At 44.7% G+C, this 18,442-nt stretch overlaps 1 protein-coding gene across 3 annotated transcripts in view; it reads right to left on the bottom strand.

Moving 5' to 3' along the window:
- The window catches only part of MAB21L3 (mab-21 like 3), a 42,723-nt gene extending 32,312 nt beyond the window's left edge, over positions 1–10,411 (bottom strand). For 2 of the 3 annotated variants that reach the window (XM_021690117.1, XR_002480341.1), the window contains exons 1-3: positions 10,191–10,411; positions 9,380–9,622; positions 202–342 (exon numbers count right to left, since the gene is read on the bottom strand). In XM_021690117.1, the coding sequence (XP_021545792.1) occupies positions 202–342; positions 9,380–9,427 (189 nt within the window). In that variant the 5' untranslated portion in view covers positions 9,428–9,622; positions 10,191–10,411. The remainder of the gene's footprint in view (positions 1–201; positions 343–9,379; positions 9,623–10,190) is intronic. The other variant, XR_002480343.1, reaches the window with a different exon arrangement.
- Positions 10,412–18,442: the final 8,031 nt, after the last annotated feature.

Here is an 18,442-nt window from a genome sequence, read left to right as displayed (position 1 = left end):
GAAGCCTCCATTCTATCATCCATAAAGTAGGACCGTGGGGGCTCACATGACACAGCACCTCTGGAGCGAGGGTGTAAGTGGTAAATACTAAGAGGACCTGTGGAACATGAAGGGCTATTGGTACCCTCAGTCAGGTGATGCCTGGGGCACACTGAGACCCACCCCCCCACACACCTTACAGAACAGGTGAGCCCTGCTTACCTTAATGTTCCCATTGTACGTGTCAGAGTAAGGGACGGCCTGGAATCGAATGTCTTGGTGGCTGATTTCTGTGGTCAGCTGGTGGACGACCCTCTGCACGTCCTCCACAATCTGGGAGATCTGCTGGCGCCTCACGCTCACCTGGGTGGGAAGGGATCAGCAGAGGCGGTCATTCCCAGGGCAGGGCCCAGGCACCGGCAGAGGGACATGATGAGACAGGCCCGGTGGTAGGGGACCACAGGAGCTCCGTCAAACAAGCCGGCCCTCCCAAGAACCCCAGGGCAGGCACATGCACCTAGGGGTGACGGCACTCGCTGGTGGTTCAGCGTTCTCTGAAATACAAGCATTCACTCCGCATTAATCCAGCTCCTGTGTGCGGTGGGCGCTGGGGCACAACAGCGAACGAGAGAAGAGCAAACAAGATAGACGTGTCCCCATATGTAGAGGATAGAGGTACATGTGTGTATACGCACACGCATATACACGTATATATGCACACACACATATGTGTGTGTATAATCCAACATCAGGTATGATAAATCCCATGACAACAAATAAAACAGGATAAGGGACTGGAGAGTAAAGGGGCTGCTATTTTAGATCGGGTGACTAGGGAAGGCTTCATCTAAGTGAGCCCTGACAACAGCAGGGGAGAGCAAATTCCGAGGCCCCCTAAAGCAGGAGCATGCCTGGCAAGGCAAGGGGGCCCCTGTGCTTGGACCCAGGAAAAGGGAAAGGAGGGTGACGGGAGATGAATTTGGAAAGGCTGGCGTGGCCAGCCCATCCCACGGGGCTTTGCGTGCCGTGGTGAGACTCTGAAATGGGGTGAGAATGGTTGCGGTCCAGGTTGGTGGAGATGAAGCCGTTCAACGCGTGTAATCATGCCGCAGACAGTTTCCTGTCTTCTGTCGTCCATAAATGATGGCTCTCTGGACCCCAGGACTCACCCTCCTTTTGCTACTAGACCCGTAAGAAAAGGCACGTGTTTATGTTCCCTCAGAATCCGCACTGCAAGTTCCCCAGAACCGGAATTACTGTGAGAGAGTTGAGCACCAACGTTATATACGAAGCTTCACAGATACTCAAGGTTTAGGGAACTAGGTGTTTGTGGGGAACACGCAGGAACTTTTAGTAAACTCCAGGAGAGTTCGGAAGATCCAAATGAAGAAGAAATGGGAAGAGTCTGTGTTTCCTGAAATGGAGGGGCTCTGTTCTGTTGCTCAGGCTGGTGCCACGACAAGGGTCCCCCCTGGGGAGGCTGCTGAACCTGGCCGGGAACTGACTGGAAGCAATATTTGATATACCTAAATGCAGTGTCCACTGTGAATCTTGATGTTCCCTCTGTTTTGTATAATGGCTGTGTCTATGTATTCTCTAGTCATTGAAGACACCCATAAATTAGTCAAGAAAACTGTCCAAGTCAAAGAGATTTCTAGCTGTTTTTCTAAACTAACTCATCAGCTAGTCCAGTCACCCGGGACTTCATACCTCCCACCAACAAACCCGACAGAGGTCACAAATGTGCATATGCACACACACTGTATGTCACATGTATAAAGTGTCATATATAAAGTTAGCTCATTGATAAACATTTATTTAGCACCTCTGGGTGCCAGGCACTCTGTGACATGCTGGGGCCCAGCAATGAGTAACACAGACATCACCATGGTTTACAGTAGGTGGGAAGACAGGCGTGAGTACTGAATATAAGCATGGGGGCCATGACAGGGAAGTGGAGGGTGCCCCTGGGTTCAACGGAGCAGGTGGCCTAGTCTGAAGCCTGAGACCTATTTTAAAGGTCCCTATTCCCACACAGGGGAATGTCTTGGAAAAACTAATACCCTCCAGATGCCTAGGAATAACAAGAAACATAAGACGAGGCTCCTGATCTCAAGGAAGGACATACATGATATACACGAAATAGTCTTTTCAAAATCCATGTGTCTTGTCTGACCTTAGATATGATGATCATGTCTACATAGGCTTTTAATGCCATCTTCTTGCCACCAGCTACCCACCCGCTCTTGTATGTCCACCCGCTATATTCATCACGGGAGGGCACCTTTCTTGAGCTCTTGTATGTCCACCCGCTATATTCATCACGGGAGGGCACCTTTCTTGAGCATTTGTAAGCTATTGAGATTCTGCATCTTCCAGTGTCCAAGTGGAAGAGAAAAGGTGGTCACGGAGGGGGCAGATCATTTGCCATGCCAAAAATAAAGGAGAATGCACTTAGTAGCCCACGCTGAAGGGTCCCTGCAGGGTAGGACCTCTATGTGCTGTGATTCAACTCCATTAGATCAATTTTGTTGAACACTTTATGCCAGGTGCTATGTGTACGTGTTTGTTGTCAAGAGGTTTACAGATGACACAACAGAGCAAGACAAATAGACTGGAAAATAAAGTCACAGCAATCTAGTGCTGTGAAGAGGTCTGTCCGGGATGCTATGGGTACATAGATGCTAAGTATGGGTACGAGATGCTACGGGTACACGGAAAAGGGAAATATCATCTAGTCTGGAGGCTGGGGTCTCTTCCTGGAGGCATAGTGTAGGGGAGTTGTATCTTGAAAGATTAGTAGGAGTTAGCTAGAAAGAGAAGGGTGTGAGGGTTGTTCAAGAAAGAGCAAATGGCAGGTATCTAGCATGAGGAGCACAGGGGGTTGCAATGGTTCCCCTATATTGCTGGAGAAGAGACTGCCTTGGAGGAGGACGGCGAAATGGGAAAATAAGCAGCAAGAGGTCTTGAAAATCAAGGAAGAAGAATTTCAAGAACAAAGTCAACATTAAGTGGCTGAAATGAGATAGGGCCCCAAAAATGTCCACAGTGTTTGACAACTAGAACAGGATCGATGTGTTCAGGGAAGGGGTGGGCATTTAAGCCAGATTGCAGTGGGTAAAGAGTAAGTGAGTGGGAGGTGAGCAAGCGAACACAGAGGTAAGCAACTCCTCCAGGAAGTCTGGCCAGGGAAGGGGAAAAAAAAAAACAGGGTTTTTTCAAAATGACACACAGGTTTGAACACATTTAAATGCTGAGAGAAAGGAGCCAGTGGGGAAGGAAGAGGCAGCAGGGAGCTAAACCACTGACTCAGGGTTTCCCAGCCAGAGCGTCATGCAAATCCAGAAACCTGGTGAGCAATTCACGTTGGCACATCAGAAGGAAAGAAAGAAAGGTGCAAGCACAGATAAAAAGGTAGGAGTGCAGGAATAGGAGAGATTTCCTGTCTAAGGGCTGTTTTCTTTACAGAGCAGGAGACAAGGCAATGTGCTATGAGTGAGGTGGGGAGGGGACCATAGGGGACTTCGGGGTGACAGACTTTGGAAATCACATCTCTGAGGAATGGGGGCTGTTCAGGCACCACGTGCGGACTGCCAGGCAGTCCCAAGATTCAGTTGTGGGGGGTCCACGGAGCTGTGGCATATCGGTGGGCTCAGCTGTAAGATGGTCTCCACACCTCGGCCCTCCAAAGGTAACAATGGAGGTGCTAAGGCGAGGGCTTGCTGGGCGGAGAAGGCTAAGGCAACAAGGGAAGGTTTCTGTGGTGGGCCATGTTTTCCAGCTGGGGGAAGAAAATGGACAAAACCATTTAGTAGATTAGGGAACAATGGACAATGTCAGGGACCAGAAGTCTGATCAGGAATAGCAGGAGAGGGGCACCTGTGTGGCTCGGTCAGTTAGGCGGGCTGCCTTCGGCTCAGGTCATGATCCTGGGGCCCTGGGATCGAGCCCCGCATCGGGCTCCCTGCTCAGTGGGGAGTCTGCTTCTCCCTCTGCCCTCTGCCTGCCGCTCCCCCTGCTTGTACTCTCTTTCTCACTATCTGTCTGTCAAATAAATAAATAAATAAAATCATTAAAAAAAAAAAAAAGAATAGCGGGAGAAAGTCATACAAGGCTAACTAGACAGAACACCGCAGTCAGAGTGGTTGGGAAATACTCTTCTCAAATAGCTAATTTCTTAGACTGTGTTGAGGACTAAGGCTCAGCCACAAATCCTCCAAGTCCACTGATGTGAGTTCATAGAACTCAAATGTCAGTAACATAGTGGTAACTCTATACATGCACGTACATTTTGTTTCCTGAGTTGATAAACTAATGAAAGATTCATCACCATATTGACACTGTCAATTTTTTTTTGAGAGAGAGAGAGCAAGCAGGAGGGGCAGAGGGAGAGGAAGAGAGAGAGAATCTGAAGCAGGCTTCACACTCAGAGCAGAGCTGGACAGGGGGCTCAATCTCAGGACCCTGAGATCATGACCTGAGCCAAAATCAAGAGTTGGATGCTCACCCATCTGAGCCACCCAGGCGCCCCGACACTGTCAAATAAATTTTAACTGATAAAAGCTTGAGAGAAAAAGTATGTGTGTGCGTGTATGATGAGTAGTCTACTGGATAAAAGTTCTCCACTGTGAATCTCTTCCACAAATTCTGCCCTCCCTGGATGATGGAATTTCCTTACTGGGCAGAGCTCCCAGGTCACACACTCCCTGGAAGACACCTGTAATCTCTCACTCATTATACATCTTTATGACTTGTTTTGATTTCTGGAAGTAGAAATCAGAATAAGGGAATACTTTTCTGGGCCTAGAGCCATAAATTCTGGTTTTGATTTCCTTCATCCATTACTGCCACTGCTATTTTGACTCGGGGTCTTAGAATTGGAAGAGACCTCAGAAATCAACTTGTCTGGTGTCACCCTACAGGAGGCCAGAGCGATGGGTGGTTCTCCTAATGTCACACTGGCAGTTGGCAGTGGGGCTGGCCCTATGTCCAGGATCCCTCACTGCTCTTTCTGTCCCTCTGTTCCGTACCCTCGAGTAGACGCTCCAGAAGTAATACCTACCTCGATCCTCTTCCTGAACCTAACCATGCCCTCCACTTGAACTGAAGTCAAGGCGCATGAAGTAACAGATCCAAAGTCTCCATTAATCTGGGCGTCACTGACTGTTCTGGCACCCACAGGCACCCCAGGGCAACACAGCAGGGGCCTGAGTGCGAGTCAGGTGGAAGCCTCTTCCCTGCAGGTGGTGATGGGCCGCGTCGCTGGCCACACTTCCTGCGGTCAGTTCTTCCCTCTACATCTCTATGGACCACGTGCTCTTCAGCAGCCCCAGAAGGGACTTACGCTGAAGGTTTCCCAGGCTCCGTCCCACAGACCACTCGTCACTCCCTTGGTGTCAATCAGCACCCAGAAACCCCAGCAGGAGATCACAGCCTAGCAAGGTGGTGCAGGAAGATTCCATTTCAGGGTGTGGAAAAGCAGGGACTGGGGCCCGAGGCGGCTCTGTAGGGAGTGATCTTGGGGGAAGAAGGAGGGGCCACCACAAGCAGAGACCCGTCGCGTGCCCGAGCCCAGAAGCCCTTTCATGTGGGTCCAACTTCAGGAAGATACCAGGTGCAGCCTTGAGGCGGCCTGTCACCAGACCCATTCCATGGCGCAGCTTGGGAACACACGTAAGGGGGAAAGAAGGTCACTTCCGAAGAAGGAATCAAGGCACATTCAGTCCAAACGTGACCTCAGTGCGCGTGTGAGTTTCACTCGCCTCCTCCGAGGGTTAGGTCAGTGAACATAGGTGTGCTTTTCTTTTTAAAAGCCTACCTCTGTGGATGGGACAAAGCACGAGCAGAAAGGAATTGGGTGAAATTAGCCAGACCCACAATGCTAGACCAGGGTTATGTCTTCTCATCCTCCCTTCCATCCCACTGACCCCGGAAAGTTACACCCCGTTTGTTAGCGAGCCAATTCAGGAACTCTAATGAAGCAGAGTTTTTGCAAAAACAGTCATCAGAGGCCCCCTTGAAGGGTGCCATGTAGTTTCTGTGGGCCTCCCTCCAGGGCACGTGTACCTGTCCCCACACACGTACACTTCCCCATCCCAGGCCACCTTCCTCCTCCCCAGCCACAGCATCTGGCCCACTGTTGCCCCACACATCATCTGCTACTATTAATAGCTCGAGTTCAGAACAATTTACTGTTTCAAATATAAATCAGTGAGAATTCAAGGTTATTGCCTATCATAACACCATTCTGACTCACTTGCATTCCGACGTGCTTTCTTGAGACAGGTAGAGGGGCGGCGCTCAGTCACATGCCAGGAATGTCACACAGGCCTGGCCCCCAAGAGCATGTGGCCCGTGTGGCTGTCACCCACGGTGAGTGCCCCTGGGGATAAAAGGCTGAGAACTTCCTGCCAGACATTTTAATTCTGGAATTGCATTAAATCCAATAATCGGATCTTTAAAAAAAAAAACACAGGACAAGCACCATCTCTGTCTTCCAGGATTAATGATCTAAATGGATGGAGACGTTAAGGTGCTACCTACAGATGAGATAGGCGGCCTTCCACCATCATATCCTCATCTTCTCAGACCCATTCTTCCCTGAGCCAGATGCTGGGGCCCCACAGACTCCGTACAGCTGCGCAAAAATCACAGCAACAGTGGCACCACAGAGCTGGGACGGCAGGCCCTCCTGTGTGCAGGACCCTCTCTGAGAGCTAGCGCCCTTGAGCTGCCCAACAATCCTGGAAGGTGGATGCTGTGATCATCACCATTTTACAGAGGAGGGAACTCAAGTTCAGAGTGCGTAAGGAATTTGCTCTGGGTCCCGCCTGAGTCAGTAAGCCCCAGAACGGGGATCCATGCTGGGCACCTGGCAGCCCACGTTCGTAACCACGGTACTGCTCGGCCTCCCCAGGGACAAGGCTGCGGGCACGACACCCACACTGACTGCTTGAATGGGGTTGCCTCCGCCAGGAAGGCCTCTGCAGTACTCCTCCACTTGTTAGAACCCCCCGCGTGCTCTCAGGCTGAGTCTCCGCTCCTCTTGCTGCACCACACCTCCCCCCTGAGAGCCAACACTCCTCAGTTCTCCTCCAGCACCCTGTGGAAATCTCCGGTGCAGCCCTGCGGTCTGCCATGTGTTATTTCCCTGTCTGCACAAGGAACATTCTCCTTTCACCCTTGGAGTTATGTGCAAAATCTGCAGGAGGGAGAGGGCCATCCTTAAAGACACCCCAAACACATTTTCCCTCTCAGTTCACAGGCCACATCCTGGACCTGGGTTTTGGGCACAGTGTTTTGCACACAGCAGGTGCTCAGTGTGTGTTTGTGGAGATACAGAGGGGTTTAGCAGAGCAAATACGGCTTTGGAGTAAAACAGAATTTTCTTACGGACACCTCGCACTTTCACTATCTAGCTGTGTGACTCTGGTCGAGTTATTGGAGGTACTGTGCACATGCCACACGGTTGCTGATAGATTCCATGAGATCCTGCCTGGGCCTCAATCTGCCAGCACCTTTTACACCATTCTTGTATTATCTGCAGTGACTCCTAAAGATATTCTGACCACATCTGGGAACGTCAAAGGGAATGAAGAGACCTGAGACACTCTCATCCCCTACAGAAACTTGTAAAGAATAAAACGAGATGATATTTAAGTTGCCACCCAAGATAATAATAGGAAAGGTGCCAAGAGTCAATACACAACTGATTGCCAAACAAATATTGTCAGTAGTAATTACGGCAGGAGTTCAAAGGGAAGCCAAAACATTCTGGGTTAGGGTGTCAAGGAAAGCTTTTGTGATAAGGTAGGCTCTGAGCTGAATTTGAAGGTTGAGTATGAGCCAGAGAAATGGAAATGGAGAGGAGAGAGGATGTGTCCCCTGGCAGAGGAGAGAGGATCAGCTCAGGCCTTAGGCTTTCTCAGGACATAGTATTTGTGGGGCATGCCTGGCAGACTCACCACCTACAGGGACAGAGGGTGGACGCACACGAGAGGAAGGGCTGAGGGGGGCGCAGGAGTGCCGCAGCCCCCAGAGAACCCGTGAGCACATGCTCTGTTGAACAGACACTCAGCCCCAATCCACGGTTGCCAGGCAAGAAACGGGACCTGTGGTTGCCAGATATCCTGATGTTTTCCTTTTTCCACAGAAGAGGGAAATCTGGATTTCTATGCAAAATCCCACTATTATGAAATGTTTGTAACAAATTTGAAAAAATTTAAAAATACTCTGCAGGCCAAAGAAAACCTGTGCACAGGCTGGGTTCAATGTAGAGAGCACTGTTTAGAATTTCTGGTATTGGAGAGCCGGGAAACAGCGTGGAAAGATAAAGTATTACTTGCCAGGCTAAAAGAAATTTGGACTTTTTTTCTTTCAGAAAACACAGGACCATGGGAAAATGCCAGCCAGCACCCCTTCCATTTATAATAGCCCCCAAAAGGGGAAATAATGGGAAATCACTTTGTTGGCTATAATTTTTTTTTTAAGATTTTATTTATTTATTTGACAGAGAGAGAGGGAACACAAGCAGGGAGAGTGGAGAGGGAGAAGCAGGCTTCCTGCTGAGCAGGGAGCCTGATGCGGGGCTCGATCCCAGGATCCCGGGATCATGACCTGAGCCGAAGGCAGACGCTTAACGACTGAGCCACCCAGGCGCCCCTGTTGGCTGTAATTTTTATCATCTTTAAGTCTCCCCTATTTATCTAAGTGGTTTGCCTACAAAATCAACTTATCACTGTGATAATGAACTCTGCTTTGTTTACTTGTGAAGGCATGTCCCTAATCTTAGACAAGTCCCTATCTTATTTTAAATGTTCTGGTTTTACTGGTGGCTCTGTGCCTTAATAGCTTCATCAGTAAATGGAAAGGCTGAATTAAGTTAGATAATATGTAAGGTCCCTTCCAGTTCTAACACTCTCAGAGTCTATGACTCTCTACAGAAGAAATTCAATTAACTCTTAATGGATTTATACTAAATATGTGATATATATTTTTAAATCTAGCAGTTTTATAGTTTCTAAAGGGCATTCTTAATTTCATTTACTCTTTTTCAATGACCCTATTATCACCCCCATTTGACAGAGAAGAAAGCTGAGGCTCAGGCAGGTTCCGTGCCTCCCTCATAACTATAGCCAGTACCAATGGCAGAGATGGAGTTCCAACCCACGTTCTAACTTTCTGTTCCACAGTCTGCACCCAATGGGCCTCTGGCACTAGAATCTCAGAGAGAGGACTGAAATAAGGTTAAGTCCCTAAACACTCTTATGGGTGATGGTCTTGGGTTCCCGAGGAGCATTTCATGTATCTTTGGAAGCAGCCTGACATCCCTTCTGAATCCAGGTTGGTGGGGCAGGAGGGATGGGGTGGGAGTGTGGGAGAGACCCGTACCTGTCCTTACCTTAGTCATAAGGCAGTCTTCCAAGTCTCCTGCAGTCAGGGATTTCATGGCTTGTTGGTGAATCCTCAGTGGAGCAGCAATGTCCTGGTTTGTCCCTCAGTGGAGGATACTTGCAGGTTGGCTTCCCAAGAATGTTAGTCTCGGTGCTAAATTTCTTTGAGAATGTGTACATGGACCAGAGACTGGCCTTCTCAGTTCTTCCCTCCAGCTCTCATTTCCAAATTGGGAGCATCTGTCTGTCATCTTTCGGGAATTCAAAAAAAAAGGAATTTAAAAAGGAGAGTTGATGAAATTGAAACTGAATTTGAGTCCGACTTAATTTGACTCGATTTAGCTCTATTGACGGGTGCTTTGACCAAAGGCAATTTTCCCAAGTTGTATTTCCCACTCAGATACTTAAATCTCAAGATAGAAATGCTCTGTGGTTGGCTTCTTCCCCGCCTTTTTATGCTCTTGTCCCAACACTAGATGCACCCTGCAGCCCAGTATCTTATATCTCCTTGTTCTTATCCTGTTGACAGTAAATATTCCTTGCCCTCCAATCCAGAAAATCCCACAGATTGATTTACCTTCTTTACAATAAACAAATAGGGAACTGCCAAACAACCAGCCAGGCACCCACCATTATGCCTACAAACAAGTGATCTGGTCTCATCAATCAGATCAGGGCACAAATAATTTGCATGTGGAAAAGCACACACACACGCGCGCGCACACACGCATACACACACACAAAGGTACAAACAGAGAGAGGCATGCACACATGGACAGGCACCCCCAGGAATAGCAGGAGAGGGATCCTTCTGCTCACCTGCTGACCTTTAAATAGAATCTTCCTCTTCCCACTTGAAAGCTGGCAGTAAAAATAAAGTCAGTGTAAACAGGGCCCTTGAGAGTCAAGGAAACACTCTTGTCTGGTTTTGCCAGCAAAACCATGTTGGAAAACAGCTCAGGCAGTAAGTTCCCAGTCTGGCTGGCTGGGGCTAGTTTTATTACAGAAAAAAAAAAAAAAAATTCACAATGGCCTGATCTCCCTGAAGCTGGTAAACATCGGAGACAGCTATCAGATGATCTAAAGAAATTACAGCGCTTCTGGGAGCCCAGCTCACTTCTGAGCAATGCTCTGAACAAATATCTTTCCAAACCCACCTCTGAGAGCTCAGCAGCCATGCTGGGTGCCTGGGCTACTCCGCTTTGGGTAGCCACTGTATTTGCGGAACTCCACGCTCTGCCCCGTCTGAAAGCCGCATCTGAGCCACACCAGAGCAACCTGCTCTGCCCACCTCATTAATCCAGCCTTCACACCAGCTTCTATAGATCCCTCCTGTTAAATATTGTAGTCAATTGAAATATTCTATGTAAAGAGTGCAAAGCTACCCTTCCTCAAAACTGCCTTGATTTTCCATTTTCTTCTATTTGTAATTCAAAGTCTCCTTCGTTTGCTATCAGATGCTCCCAAATATTTCAGAATCTTCTCTTGGCTTACCAAGAAGGTTACCAATCTTCTCTTGGTCAGTCATTCCGAACTTGGTTTTTCACAAACAGAACATGAGCCTGCCTCTTGGAATTTCCTACAATTCAGAATCCCCTCTCTGCCTCATTTTCAACTTCACCAAAGTCCTCCCGGTTTCTCCCATGAGCTCTCGTTTTTTTGTCCTTACTTCTACTGCACTGTAATCATTAACCTGGGATTCCCGGTCTTCTGGTGGGGCCTTTCCTACAGTTCTCAGCTTCCCCCAGAAGCCGTCATCAGATGCACAAACTTGCATCATTCTGTGCCTGGGGCGGCCCTTCCTCCATTGCCACAGCACAGCCGCTGATCAGAATGTTGCAACTGGAATTCTTCTCTCACTAGGGCTCAGTGATGCTTCCCAGATGTGAACAGGGAGAACGACCAGCAGGCCAGCTGTAGAGCCTGGGAGAAGGAAGAAATCTATGCTCAGGGTGGCTTACTACATTCTAATTTTACCTGGACGCCATACCTGGCAAACAGAAGGTTATATAAACCCAACCAGTTCCTGACTCCCTGATAGAGTTCCTCATGGGCAAAGGTTCTAATATATAGGGCGGTTCCACAGTGCAGGCCCTCTGACAGATTGGCAAAGAAGACCTTTCTTTGTAGATACAGATCTCTGGCTAAGTGGCTTTTGGATTAGCAAATATTTATTGAGCAACAGTCTGCCTAAGGCACTATGTTGGGCCACAGAGAGGGATTCAAAGTTAACTCAGATTCTCCTCCTTTCTGGGGAAATAAATATCCTCATTTCTCATGACTCATGCCAAATGCCAGTATGAACATGTAAACCAGCTTTGGCTCAATTTCTATTGTGAGGACCAAGAAGTTATTTTTTAAAGTTAGTTTAGCAAGGCATTCAAAATCCTAAACCAACAATATGAAAGTCCTAGGAAGATAATGTCACCCCTGATTCACCAACAGAGGTGTTTCCTATTGACTTACCTAATGGCTGCAATTTTCCTTCCCAGGAGAAGGTTTGGCTTGACCCAAATCAACCTTAAATACACAAATATGTTAAAGTTCACCAAGGTCACAAACCCTGACATATTTTTCAAAAATTTCCTTTAGTTCTAGGGTGACTCAAAGCTGACAGCTCCAAGGACCAGAGACAATTGTCCATGCTGTGAGGAAGTCCCCAGCAGTGAAGAAGGCAGTGACCCTGTCTGTTCAGTATCCCCACTGTAGTCCAGTACCTAACACATAATTGACCCTCAGCAGTGACGAAAATTTGACTGCATTACACATGAAAGTGACATTCTCATATATAGGATATTTGGAGATGCATCAGATCACTTTATAAATTATAAGTTTAATTTCATACATGCACCTGTGATCTTTTAAATGACTATCATCTTTTATAGAGAGGCCTATTATAAAAGAACTTAGCATAGTACCTGGCACATGATAGGATCTCAATAAATATTTGTTATCATATTCCATTTTCCTCCCTGGGGAGGGGAACCCTCATCTTAATGTATGTGAGTAACTGTCCTGGTCTTATCTCTGGGGTAAGATCTTTCATTGGGTTGGTCTTCAGAGTCCCATCAAAAAGCTAGTCTCCTTTCCTGTCATACCAGAAATGGCAACCGAGATAGTTTGAGCTTGATCTTTATCTAGGTTCAGAGGTAGAAGGTCCCAAACTCAAACACCTACATGGGTTGGGCAGATAATAAAATAAATCAGGATAGAGTAGAACAATGGAAAGCGGTGGGGCCGATGGTGGACTCAAGAATATATTCCCTATCTAGGGAGGATATTCTAGGGTGTGTGTGTGTGTGTTGAAATAATACTGTACAATCAAATACTGGACAATAAAAAACCTACCTCTGCACTCTATACTCCTGTAATACCAATATCATTGCAGTCCTCTGAAAAATCATTGACATCTTCTCTGGAATTTACATAGGCAATGCTCTCTGCTTGGGTACTCTCCCCTATCTCCTTCCCCCTTCACTAGGCTAACTCATATACAGACCTTCTCTAATTCTCAAGGCTGAATAGGGGACTCTATGTAGTGCTCCTAGACCACTTGGAGGTTTACTTGTATCTGTCACCTGTTGTACTATGTGCTCCTCGAAGGCAAAGTACTTGACACAGAGTAGGTACTCAATAAATATCTGCAGAATGAATGAATAAACAAATGAATATATGAGGTGGCCCCTTTTCTCATTCTTCAGTCTAATCCCATCCTACCTAGAGGCATAAGATAAAGCGAGAAAAGTAAAAGGTAAATAATGAATAGATGCTCATTCATTCACTTTGGGAGCACCATCATGAATAGTAGAAAGGGAATCAGATAATGTCCCTTTAAAAAAAAAAAAAAGGATTTTATTTATATCCGAGAGAGACAGAGACAGAGCACAAGCACGGGGAGCGGCAGGCTGAGGGAGAAGAAGGCTCCCCACTGAGCAAGGAGCCCGATGCTGGACTTGATCCCAGGACCCTGGGATCATGATCTGAGCCAAAGGCAAACACTTAACTGACTGAGCCACCCAGGCATCCCCAGATAATGTCTGTTTTAAAAGCTGACTTCAACTCAGAAAGAGCAGAGAAACAGGATAAGATATGTTTGCATGTGAAAGAAGCCACTATTCATAGCCTAAAACTGTCAGGACTGCTGAAAAACTGGCCAATAATTAGAAGATGCCATGTGGATCTTGGAATCCAAACACCCATGTGTCTTTGTAAAAGTAATGGCTCCATCTGGCCATGTCAATAAACAGTACATTATTTCTTAGCTGCAATTATTATCCTAATACACCCAGAAAGAGGAGAAGTCCTCCAACATCAGCCTGAAGGGAGAAAACATGTGTTTACTTAACACCAATGACTCTACCACTGTGATCAAAAGAAATAATGAAAAATAATTAGTGCTATCAACCCCAGCTTTCTATGCAGCAAAGACAACCTATTTTAGTTACAAAATAGTATATATCAAATGATCCCAGTTTGGGCTAGGGGAAAGGAAAGGAGACTATCTAGAAATGTTTCCATCTCTCTGTGTGTCCATCCATCTATATTTCTGTGCACTGGAATGTCATTCTGGATTTTCCTCATGCAAAGGGCCCATGCTGAAAGGTAACCCAGAAACTTCTTTTTAACAGAGACCAGTTGTTGATGTAATAAAACTCCTGCTATGGCTTAGATGACAATTTATTTTCAAATTAAGTCATAAGAGATGTTTCCATTTTTGTATCTCCCTGCATGGGAAGCAGAGTTAGTTGTATTTTCATCTGAAACTTTTCCTTAAGTCAGGGTACAGCTTCTTCCCTCTGCACTGAGTTATGTGAGCCTGGCATATTTTTCAGTTGACACCACGAAGAACACACTGAGAGTGAGGAAAGTGTTTAAGGAAGAAGACATTTGGTTTTATTAACTGGTTACACCATGAAGTTACCTGGTAACTTTATTGATCTATTCAGCTCAGTTTCCATCAGGTCTGAGCTAGGAGGGGGCAGGACATAGGTGATAGAGAGGATCAATTGCTGCTAGTTCTCGGGCCCACAGGGGACTGCTTTCTCCCCCATCCACCCTCTATTGCTCATGACACATGACAAATATTTCTGGGGTTTATTTATTACTATTTTTTAGTTAAAAGAGAGCCAGATAGAAGATACAGACACAGAGATCAATGGAACAAAATAGAAACTCCAGAAACAGACTTACACAAATACAGCCATTTGATCTTTGACAAAGCATAAACACAGTTTGGTGGAGGAAAGATATTCTTTTCAACTAATGGGTATTGGAACAATAAGTCATCCATAAGGAAAGAAAGAAACCTTAATATAAAGCTCACACCTTACATAAAGATTAACTCAAAATAGATCATAGGTCTAACTGAAAAACATAAAACAATAAAGGTTTTAGAAGAAACACAGGATAAATCCTTGTGACTGGGGTTAGGCAGCGAGGTCTTAAAGATAAAACCGAACAGAAGATTCATAAAAAAAAAAAACTGAACTGATAAACTGGACTTCATCAAACTTAAAAATTTTGTTCTTCCAATGATACTGTTATGAGTATGAAGAGACAAGCTATGGACTAGGAGAATACATCTGAAAACTACATACTCCATAATAGACTTGTATCCAGAATATACAAAGAACTCTCAAACTCAACAGCAAGAAACAAGTAACACAATTAAAATATGGGAAAATAACTGTAATAGACACTTCACCAAAGAGGATATAAGAATGGCAAATAAGCACATAGAAAGATAATCAAAATCATTAACCATTAGAAGAATGCATATTAAAAACATGATAAGATACCATTACTTACATACTTATTTGAATGGCTAAAATACTGACAATACCAAGTGCTGGCAAGTACTTGGGGCAACTAGAACACTCTACACTTCTGCTGGGAATGTGAAATGGTACAGCTACTCTGGAAAATGACATGGTGATTTCTCATAAAGTTAAATATAAATTTGACCGCCAACAATCCCACTGCGAGGTTTATAGCCTAAGGAAATGAAACTTGGTTTATATAAAAACCTGTATGTGAACACCTGCAGCAGCTTTATTTGTGATAGTCCAAAGCTGGACATCCCCCCAAAACTATTCAACAGGTGAATGGATAAATAAACTGTGAAACTTGCACACCAGACTACTATGCAACAGCAAAAAGCAACAAACTGCTGATAAACACAACATGGGTGAATCTTAAATACACCACGCTGAGCAAAAGAACCAAGGTTACATACCATGATTCCATTTATTTGGCATTCTGAAAAATTCTCGAAAAAGATCAAGCCATAATTGTGGAGAACAGATCAGTGGTTGCCAGGGTGTTTGGGGTGAGGTGAGGATGTGACTACAGGCAGATAGCTGGGGGAACTTTTGGGTTGGTGGAAATGTTCTGTGTCCCAGTTTTGGCAGGGTTTTCTTGAATCTATATATGTGTCAAAATCCATAGAACTTTTCATTAAAAAAGTGTTACCATAGATAATTTTTAAAATACAGACACCCAATAATATTGATTATAATGAAAATAAAATCAAGTTGCCAGAGTCTTCATAATATATTCTGTGTTATTTTATTGAAAAAATATAAATATTGTGTAAGGTAACCAAATAGTGCCTTTCTTTAAAAAGACTTTTTAAAGAGCATTTTCAGGTTCACAGAAAAATTGAGAGGAAGGTACAGAAATTTCCTATATATCCCTTTCCCCAACACATGCACAGCCTCCCCCATTACCAATATCTGCCACCAGAGTCGTACATTTGTGCAGTTGATGAACCTCATTACCACCCAAAGTCCATAGTTTATATTGTTTCACTCTTGGTGTTGTACCTTCAGTATTGTTGGATTTGATTTGCTAATTTTTACATTTTTTAGTTGTTGACCTAGGGTTTGCAATATACACTTACAACTAATCCAAGTCTACTTTCAAATAACACTATACCACTTTACAGGTGGTATGAATACCTTATAATAACAAAATAATCTTAACTCCTTCCTCCCATCCCATCTATCCCTGGTGTCATTGCTATCATTCATTTTACTTGTACATAAGAATATTTAAGTAGTGGGGCACCTGGGTGGCTCAATCGTTAGGCATCTGCCTTCAGCTCAGGTCACGATCCCAGGGTCCTGGGATCGAGCCCCTCATCGGGCTCCCAGCTCTGCGGGGAGCCTGCTTCTCCCTCTCCCACTCCCCCTGCTTGTGTTCCCTCTCTCGCTATGTCTTTCTCTCTCTGTCAAAATAAATAAAATCTTAAAAAAAAAAAAAGATTTAAGTAGTACATATACATAGAATATACATAAGCACACATAATTGAATACAATTAACAATTGAACATTTGAACAATTGAATAATTGTTTTGGGGTTTTTTGGTTTTTGGTTTTTTAAAGATTTTATTTATTTGAGAGAGAGAGCGGGGGAGGGACAGAGAGAGAGAGAGAAGCAGACTCCCCTTCAAGCAGGGAGCCCGACATGGGACTTGATCCCAGGATCCTGGAATCATAACCTGAGCTGAAGGCAGACGTTTAATCAACTGGGCCACCCAGGTGCCCCAGTTGAATACATTGTTGCTATTATTTTGAACAAACCATTTTCTGTTAGCTCAAATAAGAATAAAAAATAAAAGTTTTAACAAATGTTGTTAAAATATCTATACTACCCAAAGCAATCTATACATTTAATGCAATCCCTATCAAAATACCAACAGCATCTTTCACAGAACTAGAACAAACAATTTTAAAATTTGTACGGGGGCACCTGGGTGGCTCAGTTGGTTAAGCGACTGCCTTCGGCTCAGGTCATGATCCTGGAGTCCCGGGATCGAGTCCCGCATCGGGCGCCCTGCTCAGCGGGGAGTCTGCTTCTCCCTCTGACCCTCCCCCCCCCCATGCTCTCTCTCTATTTCATTCTCTCTCAAATGAATAAATAAAATCTTTAAAAAAATAAAATAAAATAAAATAAAATTTGTTCAGAACCATAAAAGACTCTGAATCGCCAAAGCAATCTTAAAAAGAAAAGCAAAAGTGGAGACATCACAATTCCGAACTTCAAGTTACACTACCAAGCTGTAGTAATCAAAACAGTATGGTGATGGCACAAAAATAGACACTTAGATCAATAGAACAGAATAGGAAACTCAGACATGAATCCACAATTATATGGTCAGTTAATCTTCGACAAAGCAGGAAAGAACATCTAATGGGAAAAAGTCTCTTCAACAAATGGTGTTGGGAAAACTGGACAGCTACATGCAAAAGAATGAAGCTGGACCATTCTCTTTCACCATACATAAAAACAAACTAAATGGATTAAAGACCTAAATGTGAGACCTGAAACCATGAAAGTCCTTGAAGAAAGCACAGGTAGTAATTTCTCTGACATAGGCCACAGTAACTTTTTCTAGATAGGTCTCCTGAGGCAAGGGAAACAAAAACAAAAATAAACTATTGGGACTACATCAAAATAAAAAGCAGAGGACACAAACAGACATGTCTCCAAATAAGATGTACAGATGGCCAACAGACTCACAAAGAAGATGTTCATCATCACTTACCACAGGGAAATGCTCATCATATGAGATATCACATCACACCTGTCAGAATAACTAAAATCAACAACACAAGAAACAACAGGTGTTGGCGAGGATGTGGAGAAAGGGGAACCCTCTTGCACTGTTCGTGGGAAAGCAAACTGGTGCAGCCACTGTGAAAAACAGTATGGAGGATCCTCAAAAAGTTAAAAATAGTACCCTACAACACAGCAAGTACACTACTAGGTATTTAGCTGAAGAATACAAAAATACTAATTCAAAGGGATATATGCACCCCTCTATGTTTATAGCAGCATTACTTACAATAGCTAAATAATGGAAATAGCCCCAGTATCCGTCAATTGACATATGGATAAAGATGATGTGATATATCTATATCTATATCATCTATATCTGTATATATCACAATGGAATATTATTCAGCCATTTAGAAGAATGAAATCTTGCCATTTGCAACAACATGGATGGAGCTAGAGAGTATTATGGGTTTTTTTTTTTTTAAAGGTTTTATTTATTTATTTGAGAG

Source organism: Neomonachus schauinslandi, chromosome 4 (genome assembly GCF_002201575.2).
Source record: "Neomonachus schauinslandi chromosome 4, ASM220157v2, whole genome shotgun sequence".
NCBI classification, from domain to species: Eukaryota; Metazoa; Chordata; class Mammalia; order Carnivora; family Phocidae; genus Neomonachus; species Neomonachus schauinslandi.
This window is presented reverse-complemented; position numbering and strand designations above follow the sequence as displayed.